The sequence below is a fragment of the Artemia franciscana genome, chromosome 16, assembly GCF_032884065.1.
Source record: "Artemia franciscana chromosome 16, ASM3288406v1, whole genome shotgun sequence".
Classification (NCBI taxonomy): domain Eukaryota; kingdom Metazoa; phylum Arthropoda; class Branchiopoda; order Anostraca; family Artemiidae; genus Artemia; species Artemia franciscana.
Window position 1 is genome coordinate 26,780,051 of NC_088878.1, and position 23,588 is coordinate 26,803,638.

General features: G+C 38.2%; 1 protein-coding gene across 2 annotated transcripts in view; it reads right to left on the reverse strand.

Annotated features, from left to right (window-relative positions):
* Positions 1-23,588, reverse strand: part of LOC136037295 (src substrate protein p85-like) — an 80,002-nt gene continuing 56,414 nt past the window's right edge. For both annotated transcript variants that reach the window (XM_065719938.1, XM_065719937.1), the window contains exons 11-13: positions 20,211-20,415; positions 6,469-6,524; positions 1-3,563 (exon numbers count right to left, since the gene is read on the reverse strand). In XM_065719938.1, the coding sequence (XP_065576010.1) occupies positions 3,483-3,563; positions 6,469-6,524; positions 20,211-20,415 (342 nt within the window). In that variant the 3' untranslated portion in view covers positions 1-3,482. The remainder of the gene's footprint in view (positions 3,564-6,468; positions 6,525-20,210; positions 20,416-23,588) is intronic.

Here is a 23,588-nt window from a genome sequence, read left to right on the forward strand (position 1 = left end):
TGTTTATAAGTTATTTATTATAACATGGAAAATTGTAATAAAACACAAAAAAGGAAATACCCCATTGCACAAGCACTTACAAGTACATATAATATAGGCTAAAATAATGCAAAAGTAAATAAAATAATTTCAGAGGGGGGACACATCCAAAAGGTAGCAATCATGCTTGCCACAATTTTTTGTTCAAAATGCCCAAAAGCAGGCAAAAAAAACTCTTAATTTATTTTTTACCTTAACATAGCTCTTATAAGAGCTCAACATTGGCAAATTCGCCAAAAGTTCGATTAATTCGGTAGCTGAGAGATAAACATTCGCCATTCAACCCTCTTTCAAAACATAACAGTTACTGCAGTCGCAAGTTTCGTTTGGGACCCGCTTAAAGAGACAATTAATGTAATTACTTACATTTCTGTGCAGAAGAACTAATAAAAACGTAGAAATGGATTAAAAGTTTAATGTTAAGTTAGTATTTTATATTCATATAGTACAAATACACGACGATTAGCAAGACTGACAAACTTCTTAATTTTATCATTTTAGTTTTGCCACTTTTCAACATTGCCAACAGTTTATTTATTTAATTCTTCTATAAGTCTATTCTAAAAGTTAACTCAACTTTGAGTTAACGACAAAATTAGACAGCGGAAGCTGGGCAGATCAGGCCTATATTTGTTTTCTATCTCTATGGTGCCACCACACATTAGGTTGCACAAAAAGTACCCAAATGGCATATATACACAAACTTGCTGGCAACACTGTAATAGAGAAACCAGTAGGAATCATGTGAACTGATCTGTAGGTGGTGCTGAGCTCTTCTAGGGCCAATTGACATAAGGCAGATAAAACAGAATAAGACATTAACCTTCAGGGGTTCGACATTTGAAGTGAAAAAAGCCCAGTACCTGGTCAAATTAATCAATTTAAATTAAAAAAAACAAGACAGATCACTCTATCATGATTCTGTGTTAAAAAAGTGCACATTAATTTCATTGGTTTCCGTCTATAACGTATTTTCGTAAGCCAATCAGATTAAAGCTTATACGAGGTAAGCCAATAATTCCGCCTTTTTAAAACCCGTTTGGTTCCTGCGTAAAATGTTAAGCCAAAAAGACCAAATAATTAACCCTTGAGAAAAGACAATTTCTCGAGAGATAAATGATGTCACGTTTTAAACAACTGATTTGTTTCCTATGTGGAATTGTATACCAATAAAATGAACAGAAAGCTTTTGGGTAGGAGAATTTTTTTATAAGTAGTCCCTCTGTTTTTCTGTGGTTCGTATAACTAGTTTCGTATAGCACAACTTCGGCGACATTTTCGAAGGAAATACAGCAGAAAAAGGATTGAGGGAGTTTCGTGACAAAATTGGACATGTGACAAATTTGCCGAATTAAATTATTGCTAACAAAGATTATCATAAATAAGTAATGTATAAACTTTGTAAAAAAACAAGAAATAAATAAAAAAGTAGACAACAATTTTTTTTAAAATCCCTTTTATAATAGCTTTACCAGTACATTTAGAACAGATTTACCATATAAAGATTGATTAATATTTTTATCTCTAGTCTCACAATCACTGGATAACAAATTTCAAACATTACATTGGAAGGATGCATTTCACTAACCGGCGTAATGGACGGCCCGGCCCCAGCATTGCCTTTCTGGCCCCGGCAGAGGCCAGAAAGTTAGGAGACCGGTATCTGCGAACCGCAGACCATTGACCAGCAAGCGAAAAAAGTTTTATTGATAGAACCAGTAACATTAATTAGAAGGGGGCAGTGGGGAAGGAACATGTATCCCCCCCTAAATGTCGAAAAATGCCTCTTTTGGGTAAGCTTTGTTTGGGTATTTTCATCAAGGAAAAGTGTGAAAAATGACAAATTTGCTCCAGCTATATTTTGAAAAATACACCCCCCCCCCTCTTTTCTAGACTATCTACAATTGACACTGAATATAAGACGGTGCTTTAGTCAAAATTAGATAATTTATTATGTTCCTCAATTTTATTTCAAATAATCGATAAGTAAGGATGTCATTTATAGTAGAATTATTTATTAAATTTATTTATTAATTTATTTATTAATAAATATTATTCATTATTATACATTTACTGTAGATTTATTCTCCTATAAAATTTCCCCAGGAAATAAAATAATCATGATGAATTACTGCTTAGATGTTTCATTTTCAGAATTTTGAGGAATTTATCGACAGTTTACTCATACAAAGTTCTGAAAGAAGATGGTAAATCTTTAAACAATTACGACCAAGCAACGTCGTTATACTAATAAAGGTTGGTATGTCTCATCGGATGCGATAGCAATTAGGCGTCTTTATAAATCTAAAGAAAATAGTAAAATTCATTTTAATACCTGTTTAATAGACTAATGGTACATATGTACCGCTCATTTACAAGAAATTTCTATATATTTCAATATTTTGCAAGGCGGATTTTCCAACTCGGATCGAGAAGAGGGAAAAATCAAATCTCAACATTAGGCCTTTTTTTTCACCAGATGACGTAGACCAGAGTTTGAAGGTCGACCGCGGTCAGAACCTAGCTTCGACAGAGAAATTATATTTTACAATAGGTAATCCTAAATTCATCCTGAATTTGCCCTCTGATAAGACGCGATTTCAATTGGATATTTTTGTAATAATTCTAGAAAAAAGGAAGACTCCTTGGAATACTTACCTGGTAAATATAACTAACAGTTCAAATTTACGCGTGCAGAAGCATGAGGCTTTTATTTATTTCATTATTTTGTCAGGCAGAGAAACCACTTTATATTCGTGCTTTGAAACAAAACAAAATCGAACATTCACCAGCGTGAAGCGATTTTTCTGAAGCGATATTTGATCTTAGTCAGAACCTAGTTTTGGCAAAGAAAATATATATCATAATGAGTTGATCTTGAATTTATACGTAATCACTTCTAGAGAAAAAAGGAAGAACCCTTTAAAACGTTTGACATTTTAAAGGTCTGACATCAAACGTTTGACGTTTCAAAACGATGACGTTTCTATACATCATAACTTCTATAAAAAAAGGAACACTCCTTTAAAACTTATCTTATAAATATTACCAACAATCAACATTTAAGCGTGGATTAACGAAAGGCTTTTGTTTATTTCATTATATTCCCAGGTAGAGAAAATAATTTTACAACCTATGCGAAAACCTATGTGCCGAAGCGATATTTAACCCAAGTCAGAGCCTAGTTTTGGTAGAAAAATTAAATATTACAATAAATTGATTGTGAAGTCTTCACAGAATTAAATTGCCTTAAATGACTTGAAATAAATTGCGTCATATACAATAGCAATTGCCTAAATTTGGGATTTCTTGAAACATATCTTTGTTGCTAAGAAGGGCAGTACATCCACAATAACATAAGTTACAAGCTCCGAAAAAAAAACCCAGAAAAATTGACAACACCCTCCAATAAATCACAAGACAAAATGGACGATTGCATAAGTTTATTGCTGGACTTGAACATAATTTGCTGGGAAAAGGCCATATCTTCCATTACATTCTCCACGCCACCATCCTTCATCAATCTGCAAAAGTAATTTTGAAATAATAAATTTAATAGCATTAAACCAGAAAAATTTCCTTAACAACCTTTCACTTAAAAGATTATGCCATCGAACAAAAAAGAAAAGAAAATCTCCTGCCAGCCTGTCTTCATAAGAAAATAAGAGATGTCAAATAAAATTTGGGAACTAAAGGTGAGATAAGATGCAAAAATCAGAGTCACCACTCCACTGCCACCACGAAAAAAACTCTCAACCACGTTTGTATCTATTCAAGATGGGTGACGCACCTTCCGCCATAATATTGAAGGGTTGAAGGGAACTTTAGATTTTGCAAGTTCGAACAAAAGCGAAATCGACGCTATTTGGATCTGAGCAAATTTTAGGGCGTAATCCATAAGCCTTTTTACCAGTTTCGTCCACAGCTCGCCCCCGAAAAAATGCGATGACAAGCATTTATGGAACCCAAAGCCAAAACAAAAGCAATGATGTATACAGCGCCCAAAAATCACAACTAAGGCATTTACTGTTATTTCCTACCAGGTTTGGTTGAATCTAAGAACTCCTTCCTGTAGATATCGGTATGAAAAATGTATATGGATCCCTCCCCTATCTCCCCAGAAAAACTGCATTGGGTCTGGGTCTTCAAAGGACAAAACTAGGACACTAGCTTTTACTCCCAACAGAGTTGGTTGAGACCCAGCGATCTTTTAAGTCAATTACCCGCCATGAAATAAATTTAGGGACCCCCCCGCCAGGGATTGAAATGTTTGTAGACACCAAAGGCCCCACTAGTATGCTTATTACTTCTTACAAAATTTGATTGAGATCTCTTTGTTAGACATTCTATGACAGAAATTGAGCCTATTTTCTCAGAGAGGTCGGATCAAATATGTACTCCCAAAAAGTACAAATAAGACATTTAATTTTTATCAGGTTTTCTTTACTATCAGCGTTTTTAATCTTGTCATTCCCACCAATTTTGTCATGGATTAATATATTTTTAGATGTCCTGCCCATTTCTCTTTAGCTCTTTTTTATCACTAACTAAGACCCTGTTCCTTTCATTAACTGGGACAAGTTCAGGCAGACTACTTCCTCTCAATTTCCTAACATACAAATGAAATCAATACGATCTTATTATTAAGCTGCCTGACAGCTTCTTCCAGACCCTTGACGACTTTATCATAACCATCATTCCACATCTTCTTAATTCACTGATTAATGCTGTACTTACTTAGCTTTAATGTCCAACACTCTTACTTTTTCTACTTTCCATATTTCCACGTTTTCTTATTGTTATAAGACCTCTCACCCAGATACTTCTTTTACAAGTCTCATCTCCTTCCTACCTTTATCGCTAATATTCCTAGTTGTATTTCTAAATTTCTTCCCTAAACTATTTTCTGCAACTTAGAAAGCTATTTTACTAGAGCCATTCCAACCAGTGTCTATATGGTCAAATTCTAAACTCCCTAGTTTCATATCCAACTGTTCCTGGAAAGTTAAAATCCAAGGTTTCATACCCAACTGTTTTTATAAATTTAATATGCACAGAACCAAGCAACTAAAACGTCAATTCGACGCCTTATTTGCCAGCAATGGCTCAGGATGATCCCTTATGTAATTATGTATGTAATCATATATATGTAATCACTTGTAATCATATATGGTTATAACCTATACGATTATAACGACATTCATCAAGCTTGTAGACGAATATGCCGTTTTTTTGTAAAAATTGATTCTATAAAAACTGCTTTATTCTTAATTACAAAAGGCACTAGATATAGCAATATTCTTCAAAATAAGCCATTAAACAGCTCTCTATGATTTTCCAGTGCCCAGCTAGCTGAAGAGAGATTAAAAAAAAAACGGATAAAAAGATGCCATCGATGAAGAGTGTTTTGGTTTCAGCCACTTTTCTTGATTTTCAAGCCAATATATTTCCCTTGTTGTTCAAGCCAAGGGATGGTAAGTTTCCATATAGGGGTTTTGGACAAGACGGTTCTAATAGCGTACTTCTTGTTTCGATCTGACTCTACTTTCAGGAGTTATGGGTTATTATATATCTTAGTATTGGACTTGATCGTCTCTTATTAGGTCAAAGCTACAATGCTCAAAGCTACTGCTACAACCCAAATTTCGAAAATGTTTCCATTCCTAGAAATTTTTATTATATTTTATCGGAAGCTTAATATAGTTCACAAATTCTTTAACAATCTAAAAGGATTCTTGCCATTTATCTTCAAGAAACGTATTCCTCGAAAGTCTCTATTCCTGACTTTTTGGACTAGACCATATAACAGATTTACAGTACCATTTTTGAATAAGTATCAAAAATTTAAATTCCTCTACACATTATAAATCTTATTCCAGATTCTACGGTTATACAAACAAATTTGGCTATTTTCAGTTTTGACCGCTACGGTACTCAAAAAGCAAAGGATATGTAGCTGACACGTGCATAGGGGGAAGAAGAAGTGTGTTAACAAATTTCCCAACATGCAAGGCCGTATCCGGGGGCGGGGGGGGATTGAATCTTTAAACTCTTTTGTCGGATCAGTAAAAAAGTAACAAAATGCATCTAACAAATTTTCGATGCGCTTTACGAAGATTTTTTATGCCACCCCCCCCCGCCAAGAAAAATCTGGATACGTCCTTACCTGTGGTTTCAAATATATCCTTTTATTTTCAATTTGCCCCCCCCCAGATAACTCACCGTGTACATGCCTGATATACCTGCTCGTTTTACAAAGCCAAGCACTCACAAATTCCAATTTTGAATTTCTTGACATAGTTTATATCGACTGAGATTTTAAAGTATTTCAGCTAGGTTCTGCGCACCCCCCCCCCACCAATAATGAAAGTTGATTGTATTAACTGAAGAGGAGAATACCAGGGATAAGAAAAAGAGAACTGTACATACCATATCAACATTAGTTATGACATCATCCGGATCAAACGATATTTCATCATCTGCCGCTGAAAAAAATATGATGCTGTGATGAATCATATATAAATATTATGACGAAAGATTGTGAAATTTTATTTATATTCAGTAATAGATTTATCTCCATAAGAAACACATGTTGTTCAGTTTTTTTGTACATAGAGTAGAAAGAAAAAGAATTCAAAAAGTAGTAAGTACAAAGAATTTGAAAAGTGAAAAAGTGAAAAAGTGATAAGTAGAAAAACGAAAAAGTAGAAAGAAAGAAATTTTTTTCAAAGAATTCAAAAAGTAGAAAAAGTAGAAAGAAAGGAAACAAAAAAAGCAAATAGGAAGTGATCGACATATGATGGGACTAATTTGCGAAAACAATCAGGTTTTCAAAGTTTTTTTTTTATTTTTCTAGCTTCAAAAGTTTAGTTGCTTATTCACAAGACAGAAATTATTCCAGGTCAAATATATAAACTTCTCTCTTCTATTGAAAATTTTAAGACATGAATTTTTTTATGTCTTACCGATACGAAGAAAATTGACTGCAAGGTCAAATGAGGAGAACAAGTTTCGTAGCTAGTGCATACATCATAATACTACATACGTGTATCTAAACATATACATATACGCTTCTGATGCCGTCTATATATGTAGATTGAGCTTTTTTCTTTAAAAGAGACTAATACACAGAAAACATAAATAGCAAAAAATTCCAGTATTTAATGAAGTAAGACGTGTATAAGCCAGCCTGCGAAAATTATCTAAACAAATAAAATAGGACTCATTTTATTCCACGCTATATGTAACTAGAATTTACAATATAATGTTGAAGTACATGTAGACAATATATCTTTCGTACTATGGATGTTTTTTCTAATGAATATTATTATCCAGAGAAATATGAGCCTACTAGGCTGGGAGCGGGTCGAGAAAACACATCAAGTTCTGAGCACTTGAGCAAAGAGAATAATGCTGGAAGCATGGAAAATAATGCCACTCCTTTATATGGGGAGATTGACAACACCGGCAGGATTCCAGCGCACATGTCCCCTATACCAGTTCAAAATGCGCCAAGTATTATGATTCCTCAATATGGCCAAACATTTACAGATCACATTTTATATCCCACTTTCACAGCCACTCATAGCGTCCAAGACAGTATAATGCCTCCTCCATATGGAACAAGATGTTCAGTTGAGCCATGTACTTATAATGCACCAGCTCCTCCAGGCATACAAGATATTCAACCTGGATTAAATTTGCACGAGGAACCATTCACCTCAACAATGCAAGGGAACATTATTCCTCAAAATTTTGCACCCATTGCAAGCATACAAGATGATTCGATGGTTCCGTACTGGGCAGAGTATGAGGAGCAATTTACTCCGTACACACTTTATGCAAGCCCTCATAGCATGCAAGGTGGATCTCCTCAACCTGGGCCAAACAGGTCTAGCGTCCACTGTGTTTTAAATGCGACTTCAACTGGTACTAACTTCAATGAAGAACAATCCATCTCAAGTAACGACATGTTTCTGTATGAGCCCGCCGAGCAACTTACTTCCTATGCATCTTATACAAGCACGGAAAGTAGGAAAAGTGATCTTCCTTTTCAATTTGGGGGACTGAATACGTCCAGTGGCTACTGTGTTTCAAGTATGAGTTCTACCTCATTATCAGGGAGTAAAGATCAAAACGAAAAGCGCAATAAACCAGTAAAGCGAAAAACCAAGCGTTATCACATTATTAAAGAAAAGAAAAACATTTCTTCACGGAAAAGAAAACTTGAGAATGACGTGAAAAGCTCAACTGAAAAGGAGCTTCCAAAAGAGCCGAGTAGATTTGAATGGAGCAACGAAGACATGCAAACTTTCTTAAAGCTCCTGAAAGAGCATGGTTCTAACAAAGTTATTTCGGAGAACTTGATGCCACATAAGAGTGAACAAGACATCAGAAATTTTTTAGCCCATATCACAGCTGCATCTCGTCACAGATACAAGTCCCAAAGTCGATATGACAAAAAGTTAGAGATGCTAATTCTCGAGTACTGGTTGGAAAAACCCTTCTTCTCTGGCTATGAAGCATTAAAAGCAATGGCTTTGCCACAGGCCCTTAGCTTCATCGCTGAATTTGAAGGCCATGCCTCACCAGAAGAAAGTAATGGTGTAGATTATGCTGCTATTTATCGTTATCTAGCAGACTGCTCAACCGGATCTATACCAAAAGAGCTAAACCTTCCATCCGCAAAGCTTCTGCTTGACATAATTAACAAAATGGATGATGAATGTGATGATAGGAATCTAGCAACGATGTCTATAAACAAAGATGCAAAAAAATACATTCAGAGCATAAAAAAAGTAAGAACTTGGGAACAAAGTGTTTATCCCAGAACAACTAAACCTGTTTTTCCTACGGAGGAAGAGAGAGACGACCTTAGAAAATATGTAACTGAGAATAGACGTGAAACGCTGGACAGGCTTTGCCAAGAGCCATCAATCAACCCCTTTTCATTTGGAAAAAGTCAATGCAACTTTCGAAAGCAGGAAGTAATTGAAGAGACCAATAATCGAGAGAACCTTTCGTTGCAGGATATGAAGCAGGATATGCTTCTTTATCAAAAATATTAAAAAAGAAATTTATCGCAGCAAAAGAAAGATAGCATCACACCCCCCAGCCTACTTCCCCCCTGGAGGGAGTAGATACAAACTCTGATTGACATTCATTATTTTCGCTCTTTTACTAGTTTTCTGTCTATAATTTGTGTTTTTTCTTCCATTTCTTTAAGTGCTTCGTCCGCTCTGTTTATTTAGACGGGTTTAGTAGACGGGTATTATTTAGACGGCAGATGAGTTTCGTTTTTTGGTATACTAAAACTACCAATGAAGAAACAAAATCATGAAAAAACTGCATACTAACATCATTCTGTAGGGTTGAAAATGAAATAAATTTCATGTTTTTTTTTCTATAAGAATTTCTTTGCAACAGGCGGGATTGAACCAGGGTCCCCCAATTTTACAGCCGTGCCTTATCTGCTACGGTGTTACAATTCATACTTTTACTATTTCACAATACTTCATAATTTGAGATACATTAAAATGAAATCTGAAATTCCTCGAGATTTTACACCCAGTGCAAGTATAGAACATCATTTAATGCTTTAGTACTGGATACAGCGTGAGCAATTTACTCCATACACACCATCTGCAAACCTTCAAAGTATGCAAGGTAGATTATTTATTATAACATAATAAAATGAAATAGAATGAAATATAATATAATGAAATAAAATGAAATATAAATAAAAAGAAAATATAATATTTCAAATACTTGAAAATATTTCATATTTTCAAAAACATTTCATATTTTTTAAAAATATAAATATTTAAAAATATTTCATGTTTTTACTATTTTGTAGTCAAGACTCTGTTGTTTGATAATACCGAGCGTTCAGTTTTGAAGAATAAAAAAAAAGAAAAGAAAAAAAGACGAGCTACCCATGGAAAAAAATTTATTTCTTTCTGTTGCTCAATCTGGGGGGGGGGGCTGTAAGTTATATGTAGGTGGTTTTTGGAAATGGTAATCCCAATAACGTACTTTTCGTTTCGATCCGACATTATTTTCAACGGATTCCAGGCTGTTTTTCAAATATCCCACAAACAAATTTTAAGACTATTAAGACTAAGTGTAATAAAAGACATCATTCCTGGACCTACTCCAAATAGCAATTTTTCTACCCTTAGGCCTAGGTTCTTTCCTAAGTAAGTGGCGGCTTTCATTGCAACCATGACGAAACAAGCATTCATAACACACATTTGTTTTTAAAATATCCCGTAAATAAATTTTCACTCGTTAATTCTCAAATAATAATAACTAATCGAGACCCTTGAAACTATATCGGTATTAGCTAAAAATGTAAATTTTTCTCACTAGCCATTTTTTGGACATTTTTTTTTCGTTACAATAGGCCGTAGTTCGTCCTTGACTAGGTTCACCTGCTGGGGCAACCATTATTATAAATGCGGCTTCTATCAAGCTTTTCATGATTTGGTGGTGGCAGAGTGAGATTTATCTCAGCTTGGTATTGAGGAACCCGGAGTTGGACATCAGCTGTAGCAACAGACTGCAAAGCTGACGCGAGGATCTTAAATGCCAAAAAGGCCGTAGTTCGTCCTTTACTAGGATCACCTGCTGCAGCAACCATGGTTATCAATGCGGCTTCTATCAAGCTTTCCATTATTCTGTGGAAGCACAGTGAGATATATCTCAGCTTGCTAATAAGAAACCCAGAGTTGGACCTCAGCTGTAGCAACACACTGCAAAGCTGACGTGAGGATCTTAGTTGCCAAAAAGTCCGTGCAACGCACTACAAAGTAAACACGAGGACCTTAGTTGTCAAAAAGGCCGTGGTTGGTCCTTTACTAGGTTCACCTGCTGAAGCAATTATGGTTATCAGTACGGCTTCTATTAAGCTTTTCATGATTCTGTGGTAGCACAGTGAGATATATCTCAGCTTGGTAATAAGGAACCCAGAGTCGGACATCAGCTGTAGCAACACACTGTAAAGCTGACGTGAGGACCTTAGTTGCAAAAAAGGCAGTGGCTCGTTCTTTAATACGTTCACTTGCAGGAGCAACCATGGTTATCAATGCGGCTTCTATCAAGATTTTCATGATTCTGTGGTAGCACAGTGAGATATATCTCAGCTTGGTAATAAGGAACCCAGAGTTGGACCTCAGCTGTAGCAACATACTGAAAAGCCGACGCGAGGAACTTCGTTGCCAAAAAGGCCGTGGTTCGTCCTTTGTTAGGTTCACCTGCTGGAGCAACCATGGTTATCAATGCGGCTTCTATCAAGCTTATCATTATTCTGTGGTAGCACAGACATATATCTCAGCTTGGTAATAAAGAACTCAGAGTTGGACGTCAGCTGTAGTAACACACTGCAAAGCAAACGTGAGGACCTTAGTTGCCAAAAAGGCCGTGGTTCGTCCTTTACTAGGTTCACCTGCTGGAGCAACCATGGTTATCAATGCAGCTTCTATCAAGCTTTTCATGATTCTATGGTAGCACAGTGAGATATATCTCAGCTTGGTAATAAGGAACCCAGAGTTATATCTCAGCTGTAGCAACACACTGCAAAGCTGACGTTAAGACCTTAGTTTTCAAAAAGGCCGTGGTTCGTCCTTTGCTAGGTTCACCTGCTGGAGCAACCATGGTTATCAATGCGGCTTCTATCAAGATTTTCAAGATTCTGTGGTAGCACAGTGAGATATATCTCAGCTTGGTAATAATCAGCCCAGAGTTGAACCTCAGCTGTAGCAACACACTGCAAAGCTGACGTGAGGACCGTAGTTACCAAAAAGGCCGTGGTTCGTCCTTTACTAGGGTCACCTGCTGGAGCAACCATGGTTATCAATGCGGCTTCTATCTAGCTTTTCACGATTCTCTGGTAGCACAGTGAGATACATCTCACCTTGGTAATAAGAAACCCAGAGTCAGACGTCAGCTGTAGCAACACACTGTAAAGCTGACGTGAGGACCCTAGTTGCCAAAAAGGCCGTGGTTCGTCCTTTACTAGGTTCACCTGCAGGAGCACCGATGGTTATAAATGCGGCTTCTATCAAGCTTTTCACAATTCTCTGGTAGCACAGTGAGATACATCTCAGCTTGGTAATAAGAAAACCAGAGTCAGACGTCAGCTGTAGCAACACACTGTAAAGCTGACGTTAAGACCTTAGTTGCCAAAAAGGCCGTGGTTCGTCCTTTACTAGGTTCACCTGCTGCAGCAACCATGGTTATCAATGCGGCTTCTATCAAGCTTTCCATTATTCTGTGGAAGAACAGTGAAATATATCTCAGCTTGGTAATAAGAAACCCAGAGTTGGACCTCAGCTGTAGCAACACACTGCAAAGCTGACGTGAGGACCTTAGTTGCCAAAAAGTCCGTGGTTCGTCCTTTACTAAGTTCACCTCCTGGAGCAACCATGGTTATCAATGCGACTTCTACCAAGCTTTTCATAATTCTGTGGTAGCATAGTGTGATATATCTCAGCTTGGTAATAAGGAACCCAGAGTTAGACGTAAGCTATAGCAACGCACTGCAAAGTAAACGCGAGGACCTTAGTTGTCAAAAAGGCCGTGGTTCGTCCTTTACTAGGTTCACCTGCTGAAGCAATTATGGTTATCAGTACGGCTTCTATCAAGCTTTTCATGATTCTATGGTAGCACAGTGAGATATATCTCAGCTTGGTAATAAGGAACCCAGAGTCGGACATCAGCTGTAGCAACACACTGTAAAGTTGACGTGAGGACCTTAGTTGGCAAAAAGGCAGTGGTTCGTTCTTTAATACGTTCACCTGCAGGAGCAACCATGGTTATCAATGCGGCTTCTATCAAGATTTTCATGATTCTGTGGTAGCATAGTGAGATATATCTCAGCTTGGTAATAAGGAACCCAGAGTTGGACCTCAGCTGTAGCAACATACTGAAAAGCCGACGCGAGGACCTTAGTTGCCAAAAAGGCCGTAGTTCGTCCTTTGTTAGGTTCACCTGCTGGAGCAACCATGGTTATCAATGCGGCTTCTATCAAGCTTATCATTATTCTGTGGTAGCCCAGACATATATCTCAGCTTGGTAATAAAGAACTCAGAGTTGGACGTCAGCTGTAGCAACACACTGCAAAGCAAACGTGAGGACCTTAGTTGCCAAAAAGGCCGTGGTTCGTCCTTTACTAGGTTCACCTGCTGGAGCAACCATGGTTATCAATGCAGCTTCTATCAAGCTTTTCATGATTCTGTGGTAGCACAGTGAGATATATCTCAGCTTGGTAATAAGGAACCCAGAAATGGATCTCAGCTGTAGCAACACACTGCAAAGTTGACGTTAGGACCTTAGTTGCCCAAAAGGCCGTGGTTCGTCCTTTACTAGGTTCACCTGCTGGAGCAACCATGGTTATCATTGCGGCTTCTATCAAGCTTTTCATGATTCTGTGGTAGCACAGTGAGATATATCTCAGCTTGGTAATAAGGACCAAAAAGTTGGACCTCAGCTGTAGCAACACACTGCAAAGCTGACGTTAAGACCTTAGTTGCCAAAAAGGCCATGGTTCCTCCTTTACTAGGTTCACCTGCTGGAGCAACCATGGTTATCAATGCGGCTTCTATCAAGATTTTCAAGATTCTGTGGTAGCACAGTGAGATATATCTCAGCTTGGTAATAATGAGCCCAGAGTTGAACCTCAGCTGTAGCAACACACTGCAAAGCTGACGTGAGGACCGTGGTTACCAAAAAGGCCGTGGTTCGTCCTTTACTAGGTTCACCTGCTGGAGCAACCATGGTTATCAATGCGGCTTCTATAAAGCTTTTCACGATTCTCTGGTAGCACAGTGAGATACATCTCAGCTTGGTAATAAGAAACCCAGAGTCAGACGTCAGCTGTAGCAACACACTGTAAGCCTGACGTGAGGACCTTAGATGCCAAAAAGGCCGTGGTTCGTCCTTTACTAGGTTCACCTGCTGGAGCAACCATGGTTATCAATGCGGCTTCTATCAAGATTTTCAAGATTCTGTGGTAGCACAGTGAGATGTATCTCAACTTGGTAATAATGAACCCAGAGTTGAACCTCAGCTGTAGCAACACACTGCAAAGCTGACGTGAGGACCTTAGTTACCAAAAAGGCCGTGGTTCGTCCTTTACTAGGTTCACCTGCTGGAGCAACCATGGTTATCAATACAGCTTCTATCAAGCTTTTCATGATTCTGTGGTAGCACAGCGAGATATATCTCAGCTTGGTAATAAGGAACCCAGAGTTGGATCTCAGCTGTAGCAACACACTGCAAAGTTGACGTTAGGACCTTAGTTGCCAAAAAGGCCGTGGTTCGTCCTTTACTAGGTTCACCTGCTGGAGCAACCATGGTTATCAATGCAGCTTCTATCAAGCTTTTCATGATTCTGTGGTGGTACAGTGAGATATATCTCAGCTTGGTAATAAGGAACCCAGAGTTGGATCTCAGCTGTAGCAACACACTGCAAAGCTGACGTTAAGACCTTAGTTGCCAAAAAGGCCATGGTTCATCCTTTACTAGGTTCACCTGCTGGAGCAACCATGGTTATCAATGCGGCTTCTATCAAGATTTTATAGATTCTGTGGTAGCACAGTGAGATATATCTCAGCTTGGTAATAATGGACCCAGAGTTGAACCTCAGCTGTAGCAACACACTGCAAAGCTGACGTGAGGACCGTAGTTACCAAAAAGGCCGTGGTTCGTCCTTTACTAGGTTCATCTGCTGGAGCAACCATGTTTATCAATGCGGCTTCTATCAAGCTTTTCACGATTCTCTGGTAGCACAGTGAGATACATCTCAGCTTGGTAATAAGAAACCCAGAGTCAGACGTCAGCTGTAGCAACACACTGTAAAGCTGACGTGAGGACCTTAGTTGCCAAAAAGGCCGTGGTTCGTCCTTTACTAGGTTCACCTGCTGGAGCAACCATGGTTATCAATGCAGCTTCTATCAAGATTTTCATGATTCTGTGGTCGCACAGTGAGATATATCTCAGCTTGGTAATAAGGAACCAAGAGTTGGACCTTAGCTGTAGCAACACACTGCAAAGCTGACGCGAGGACCTTAGTTGCCAAAAAGGCCATGGTTCGTCCTTTACTAGGTTCACCTGCTGGAGCAACCATGGTTGTCAATGCAGCTTCTATCAAGATTTTCATGATTCTGTGGTCGCACAGTGAGATATATCTCAGCTTGGTAATAAGGAACCAAGAGTTTGACCTTAGCTGAGCAACACACTGCAAAGCTGACGCGAGGACCTTAGTTGCCAAAAAGGCCGTGGTTCGTCCTTTACTAGGTTCAGCTGCTGGAGCAACCATGATTATCAATGCAGCTTCTATCAAGATTTTCATGATTCTGTGGTAGCAAAGTGAGATATATCTCAGCTTGGTAATAATGAACCCAGAGTTGGACCTCAGTTGGAGTAACACACTGCCAAGCTGACGTGAGTACCTTAGTTACCACATAGTTGGACCTCATATGGACCTTATCAGAGTTGGACCTCAGCTGTAGCAACACATTGCAAAGCTGACGCGACGACCTTAGTTGCCAAAAAGCGTTAATGATCCCACACAAACACATCAGGCTTTTCATGAGGTTTTGTTTTACCATTTCATCATAAAGCTCGGTCAAATTAGGCAACCATTTTATTCATCTTCTGGGTATATGACGCCGTACCAAGATAAAGTCCTCGTCTTAAGTGAACTTCATAGATGACGTTCTTTGTATAATTCGTATATTTACATGCAAGTTACCGCTGCCCATGGATTGTTTTATCTAAAGGCACAAGCTATTTAGATATTATTTTGTAAATATTGATAGCCTTTCCCTTTCTCTGGGGCGGGGCAGGTAAATTACTTTAATACTACAAGTTTGGTTATTACTAAGCAAACCATGCTTCCCTCAGCAGAAACTCCAACATATACTTGTCTATGCATAACGCTTCGACTCTCATCATCTTGTCTGCTCGACAATTCATCCAAATATTCTGTAAATTCTTTGAATGTACCCTAACTGTGAGCCTATTGATTTACCTTTGAGCCTACTTACATCTTTAAGCTGCCCTTTGCAAGCTCTTACCAAAAGTGGTCAAAACAGGAAAATGGGGTTGCAGTGCCCTTAAAGACCACAAGAAACTATAACATTGGTTTTCAGAACTACATTACAACAAATGCCCACCAAAACATTTTTGTATTAAATCATCTTCCATATGAAGATGCGGTTTTTGGTCAAGAGCTGAAAGTTGATGTTTTCGACAATGGCGATTATATTGGTCTATTTTCTTTTCGAATTAACGCTTTTTTTGAGGAGTTTCAGGCCATTTTTTTGATATTCCAAAAATGATTTTCAAAAAAAATTATAAGGACCATTCAAGATAATAGTTCCATTCTTGAATAAGCTAAACGTGATAATTTCTTCTCACTAGCCAGTTTTTTTAAGGAGTTTTTAATTTTTGGTTACTATGGGACGTGGTTCGTTAGATTGCAGCTGACACTGCAACTAGGTAGCATGATAATAAAATTGTAACATCAGAATCTACCCCAGCTAGGTTATCCAGAGAGCGGCAACCTCCTTGTAAAGCTTGTCTGCACTTCAGAAACTTTACCCTTAATTCACTTTCGAGTTTAATAATTGAAATGCTTTATTGAGCTAGAAAGCTAAGGTTTTGGGAAAACTGAAAACAGCCTATACAAAGGGGGATCTGAGCTAAAATTGTTTGCCTTAGAATGCTGCAAACAACAGGAAAACTACGAGGACTGTGGACTGATATAGATTGGACTCAGGACTTCCATGAAAAACTGTGGCCATGCCAGAATTGCTGTTATAAATGTTAAAAAAAAAGTGTCTTTGAAAGAAGGGGAAGTTTCAGCAATTGACTACACATGGCTTTCATCAAACTAAGGTGTGAAATTGAAATTCAAACAATGAAGAACTCTTTCGTGTTACTTGAAATTCAAATTTCGGCGGGTAGATCTCAAGTAGCCTGGCAAAGTCGTGTTTTCGCATGAGGACATCTTCAGTTCACTTTTGTCTCAGATCGGAGCTGGAAAAAGCCTATGTCGAATCGGTGAAGTCTTACATAAAAAAAAAACTGAATATTCCTGTTTACGCGGGAATTCTTTCTTACCCATATACTCAAATGGGTCCCTATATTCTTACGTGGGTAAGGAGCCCTCAAATTCTTACGCAGTTATTCTTTTTTAAACAAAGGTCTCAAATGAGTCCTCAAATACTCACACGGGTATTCTTTTTTACACAAGTACTCAAATGAGTCCTCAAACTGTTAGGTGGGTAAGGAAATATAAATAGGGGGAGCCTATCATATCCTCTCATTAGTTTATAGGTGTTCAAAGCATAACGGATTTAGTGGATTGCTATCCCAGCTTTAGATATATCTGAACAGGGGTGGAGCCCAGAGGTGATTTATGGGACATGTCCCCCACCCCGCGGAAAAAGATCAAAAGTTACACTAATTACAGGGGTGAGGGTAAAAAACCAATGGGTGAACAGAAGTTTCGTTGATACACAAAACAGATTAATTATGTATCCACCCCTGCAACTGAATCCTGAGACTAGCAAGCTGATACATTGAGCTTTCTTAAGAAAACTTTCGGTTTCAGCGCTTAGCTTCTATTTGCCTTCGCCTGTGAGGAAAAATTACCGACAGTACTGAAAGGATTAAAAATAGTAAGACACCAGGTGCTGATAGTTCGGTAAATGAGTTTCTTAAATATGGTGGCTCAGAAGTTAAAAATAGTTACTCAAGATTATGAATATGATTTTGAAAATTGGGAAATACTTAGCGATTTTAGAAAAATCCCCCATCAAACCGTTGTATAAGAAAGGTGATGAGAGTGAGTGTGGTAATTGTCGAGGCATTAGCCTGGTCTCTTTAGGTAGCAAATTACTTAGCAATATGGTACTTTCTAGACTGAGAGATGCAGTAGACAAAGTGATCAGAGAAAAACAGTGCGGTTTTAGAAAGGTTAGAGGATGTGTCGACCAAATTTTCACTCCTAGGTCAATAATTGAGAAGTTCCCGAGTTATCAAACCCCTTTGGTCCTCAGTTTTATGGATTATCAGCAAGCGATCGATTCTGTCGATAGAAGATCTTTAGCAAAGGCCTTATCCTTGTATGGTATACCAGATAAATACATTAAAGTGATTAGTGCCATGTACGAGAATAATATTGCTGCGGTTAAGGTAGGAAATGAGGTAAGCAGTTGGTTTCGTATTAAACCAAGATTGTGTACTATCCCGCTTTATATGGATCATTTTGATGGACTTTGTCTTCAGGAGCACAGGAAAGGCAATGGGAGACCATGGAATTAAATGGGGAGGGAAAACGCTCCTGGACTTAGATTATGCTGATGATTTAAGCATATTAGATGAAAGTGTGAGCAAAATGAATGAATTTTTAGAGGTTTTGCAAGTTAAGGGTGCTAGAATAGGCTTGAAAATTAATGTTAAGAAGACTAAGTCACTAAGGCTAGGAATAAGTGAAGATGAAAAGGTGACGTTGGGTAACGAGCACCCAATTCAGGAGCACAGGAAAGGCAATGGGAGAACACGGAATTAAATGCGCAGGAAAAACTTTCCTGTACTTAAATTATGCTGATGATTTAAGCATTCTAGATGAAAGCGTGAGAAAAATGAATAAGATTTTAGAGATTTTGCAAGTTCAGGGTGCTAGAATAGATTTGAAAATTAATGTTAAGAAGACTAAGCCACTAAGGCAAGGAATAAGTGAAGATGAAAAGGTACTACAGGGTAACGAAAATATTGATCAGGTGGATAGCTTCACTTACCTTGGCAGTATTATTTATAAAGACGGTGAAAGCAATAAAGATGTTACAAGTAGAATAGCCAAGGCTCAAGATATTTTTTCACCGTTGAAAAGAGTTTGGACGAATAGGAAGATAATTCTACAAACCAAGATTCGAATATTGGAAGCTACAGTGATAACAGTGGTCAAAAATGGCTCTGAAGCATGGGCGCACCGAAAAGCGGATGAAGATTTGCTAGATGTTTTCCAGAGAAATTAGCTACGGATTGTTCTGGGTACCCGGCTGACTGACCATATTTCAAACAGTAGGCTCTACAAAAAGTATGGTTCCATCCAACTTTCTAGGGTTGCAACGAGAGAAAGATTGAGATGGCTAGGGCCTGTTCTGCAGATGAAGGATGACAAATTGCCGAAGATTGTCCTTTTTTGCCAACCATGTAGGGCTAAACGGAAAGCAGCCAGTCAGCAGTTGGAGTGGGAGAATGTCATAATAAAAGATTTAAGGGAAATAGGAGCTTCCGCAGAGAGCTAAAAGAGGAAGATTTTGAATAGATTTGGATGGAGGAGGAGCGTGCACAGCTGTGTTAGCTTCAGGCGGCTTGGTAGTGCGAAGAGGTGTTAGTAGTAGTAGTAGTCATATAAGGCATTGGCCATAACTGCAGTTTGCAGAATTGAATAATTTATTCTAATTCATCTACGCCTTCTTGTTGATATTCTTCCACTGCTTGTACTCTTTCTAAAGAATTGATGGCTGCTACATGTTACAAAAAGGGGGATACTTCCATGGCATCTCATTGATTTACTGGTGTTCAAAGTATACCAGAATTAGCAAGTTGCTGCTTCCACATTTGACATCTCGGAACAGGGGCACACCTATAGCTTTATTTTTTGTGTACACCCCCCCTTCCCACTAGAAAATCAAAAGTTATACTAATTAAAGGGGTAGGGGCGTGAAAAATACTAGCGGGGGAGCTAAGGTTTCGTTGATACTCCCCAGACATTAATTCTATTTCCGCCTATTCAAATTTACTCTCTTTGTAAGAATCTTCATTAGGATATAAAATTTACCAACTTGGTAGTCATATAAGGCAATGGCCATCACTGCAGTTTGTGGAATTGAACCATCCTATTCTAGTTCATGAACGCCCTATTTTTGATATTCCTCCACTACTTGATAAAATTGCACTAATTACAGGGATGAGGGTAAAAAATAACAGTGGGGAGCCAAAGTTTCGGCGATACCCCCCAGACATTAATTCTGTATCCAACTCTGCCACTGAATTCCAAAATTAGCAAGCCACTCCAATGAATTTCCTTATATAAAATTTACTTAGTTTAAAATTTACTCTCTTTGTCAAAACTATCATAAGGGTATAAAATTTACCTGCTTGGTAGTCATATAAGGCAATGGCCGTCACTGCAGTTTGCGGAATTGAATCATCCCATTCTGATTCGTCAACGCCTTCTTGTTGATATTCTTCCACAGCCTCTACTTTTTCTAAAAGAGGACTATTAATTGCTCCATTGGAGGCAGGCACTACTGGCTCATATACTTGTTCTTCTATGGGTGACAAGTCGTACCTGTGATACTTAAAAGAACTAAGGTATTATAATCCGAAAAAAGAAACACAAGTGAATAGAGGATACAGGGGAGGGAGGGATAGCCAAGAAACATAGGTGAATAGAGGATAGAGGGGAGGGAGGGACAGCCAAGAAACTGTGCAAAGACACTCTTAGGGTTATTTTTAAGAGAAAACATTATAACATATACAATAGGTGAATACACAGAAACACAGGTGAATAGAGGATAGAGGGGGGAGGGATAGCCAAGAAACACAGGTGAATAGAGGATAGAGGGGAGGGAGGGATAGCCAAGAAACACGGGTGAATAGAGGATAGAGGGGAGGAAGGGATAGCCAAGAAACTGTGCAAAGACACTCTTAGGATTATTTTTAAGAGAAGGATAGCCAAGAAACACAGGTGAATAGAGGATAGAGAGGAGGGAGGGATAGCCAAGAAACTGTGCAAAGACACTCTTAGGGTTATTTTTAAGAGAAGGATAGCCAAGAAACACAGGTGAATAGAGCATAGAGGGGAGGGAGGGATAGCCAAGAAACTGTGCAAAGACACTCTTAGGATTATTTTTAAGAGAAGGATAGCCAAGAAACATATGTGAATAGAGGATGGAGTGATAGCCAAGAAACTGTGCAAAGACACTCTTAGGATTATTTTTAAGAGAAGGATAGCCAAGAAACACAGGTGAATAGAGGATAGAGGGGAGGGAGGGATAGCCAAGAAACTGTGCAAAGACACTCTTAGGGTTATTTTTAAGAGAAGGATAGCCAAGAAACACAGGTGAATAGAGGATAGAGGGGAGGGAGGGATAGCCAAGAAACTGTGCAAAGACACACAGGGTTATTTTTAAGAGAAGGATAGCCAAGAAACACATGTGAATAGAGGATGGAGGGATAGCCAAGAAACTGTGCAAAGACACTCTTAGGGTTATTTTTAAGAGAAGGATAGCCGAGAAACACAGGTGAATAGAGGATAGAGGGGAGGGAGGGATAGCCAAGAAACTGTTCAAAGACGCTCTTAGGGTTATTTTTAAGAGAAGGATAGCCAAGAAACACATGTGAATAGAGGATAGAGGGATAGCGAAGAAACTGTGCAAAGACATTCTTAGGGTTATTTTTAAGAGAAGGATAGCCAAGAAACACAGGTGAATAGAGGATAGAGGGTAGGGAGGGATAGCCAAGAAACACAGGTGAATAGAGGATAGAGGGGGAGGGATAGCCAAGAAACACAGGTGAATAGAGGATAGAGGGGAGGGAGAGATAGCCATGAAACACATGTGAATAGAGGATAGAGGGGGGAAGGATAGCCAAGAAACACAGGTGAATAGAGGATAGAAGGGAGGGAGGGATAGCCAACAAACACATGTGAATAGAGGATAGAGGGGAGGGAGGGATAGCCAAGAAACTGTGCAAAGGCACTCTTAGGGTTATTTTTAAGAGAAGGATAGCCAAGAAACACATGTGAATAGAGGATGGAGGGATAGCCAAGAAACTGTGCAGACACTCTTAGGGTTATTTTTAAGAGAAGGATAGCCAAAAAACACATGTGAGTAGAGGATGGAGGGATAGCCAAGAAACTGTGCAAAGACACTCTTAGGGATATTTTTAAGAGAAAACATTATAACACATACAAAATTCAATTGAGCTGGGCTTTAAAAATTAAAACTCCATACCCTTGCTGGCAACAAATGTCAAGTCCATCGGACGATACGTGTATGAAACGCATCTTTTTTTCTGTATCAATTACGCATTTATTTCTAACTTAATAAAATGTTAATAGTAGGAAATGCATTCAAAGACCATACTGCCTATACATGACGTACGAAGCAAAAACAGGAAGTAAATATAAATCCAAAGAACTGATATAAAAAGTCCGCAAAACAAAATAAAAATCCGCAAAAACGAGGGTAGTTGTCAGCCAGTGGAACAATATGAATTGAAAATAAGTAGATATTTCGACAAGCACCTCCGCCAAGTCGTTTTCATTACTAAAAAAAATAAAAACGAAAACGAAATCTAACCTTCTGAAGAATAAACTTCACGAGAAGCGAAAATACACCTTTCCTTGATATTTCTCGTGAAGTTTACTTCAAGGTCAGATTTTGTTCTCTTTTTTTTTCAGAGCACTGAAGACACCTTGGAGAGGTTTCTAGTCAATTATCCGCTTTTTTCTGCTTCATACATTAATAGTGGTTTTTCTTTGCTCCATTTAACGTTTCTTTTCTTTTTTCCTTCTATATTCTAACTAATCCTTCTCCTGTCTTCATCTTCATGAATGATTATTACGCTTCCTTAATTTTGTTTTTACTCTATACCTTGACGTTTTACCTTTTCAGAGGACGTTGTACCATTTCTTTACAGAAATGTATAATTTTTTCTCTTCTCAGAGAGAGAGAAGACTCTCTTAGGAGTATTAACAGAAAACATGATTAAATATACAAAAAATTCAATGAAGTTAGTTTGGAAAATTGAAAATACTATATAGCTCTTCCCTCACTAGCCGGAGATGTCAAATTCGTCGGGTATGCGTGTCTGGAATTCCATTCCCAGCAAGGTATCTATTCCCCCCCCCTCTCTCTCTCTCTCTCTCTCTCTCTCTCTCTGTCTCTCTCTCTCTCTCTCTCTCTCTCTCTCTCTCTCTCTCTCTCTCTCTCTCTCTCTCTCTCTCTCTCTCTCTCTCTCTCTCTCTCTCTCTCTCTCTCTCTCTCTCTCTCTCTGCACGAATCGTATATTTCTCTTTACACTAATGACATATTAGTAGTTTATTTTGGTTCCCTTTTATTTCTTTTTTCTCCCTCGTCAATTTCCTGTTTTTCATTTTCTTGAGTTACTATTATTATTTTCTTAATTTTTGTGTTTACTCTAATACTTAACATTTACCCTTTTTTGGGGCACGACATGATGCGTTTTAACAAGTTAATTTTCAGCAGAAATAAGAGAAGCTAATCGATATTTAACTTTAGGAATAGGGATAGATTGCTATATATTTTCTTATCAATTTGGATCTGTTACTCCTTAGAGCGACGCTTTCAAAAGTCGTTTTAACCGGTGACAAAAAAGGAATAAAAGGACAGCCACTTTTACTGCAACGTCCGGCGGGTTCACTAGAAGATTAGAACACTTCAAATATAAACAGTATGGATGAGATTACTATTTTACATTTTACAAAATTAAAACAATTTAATTTA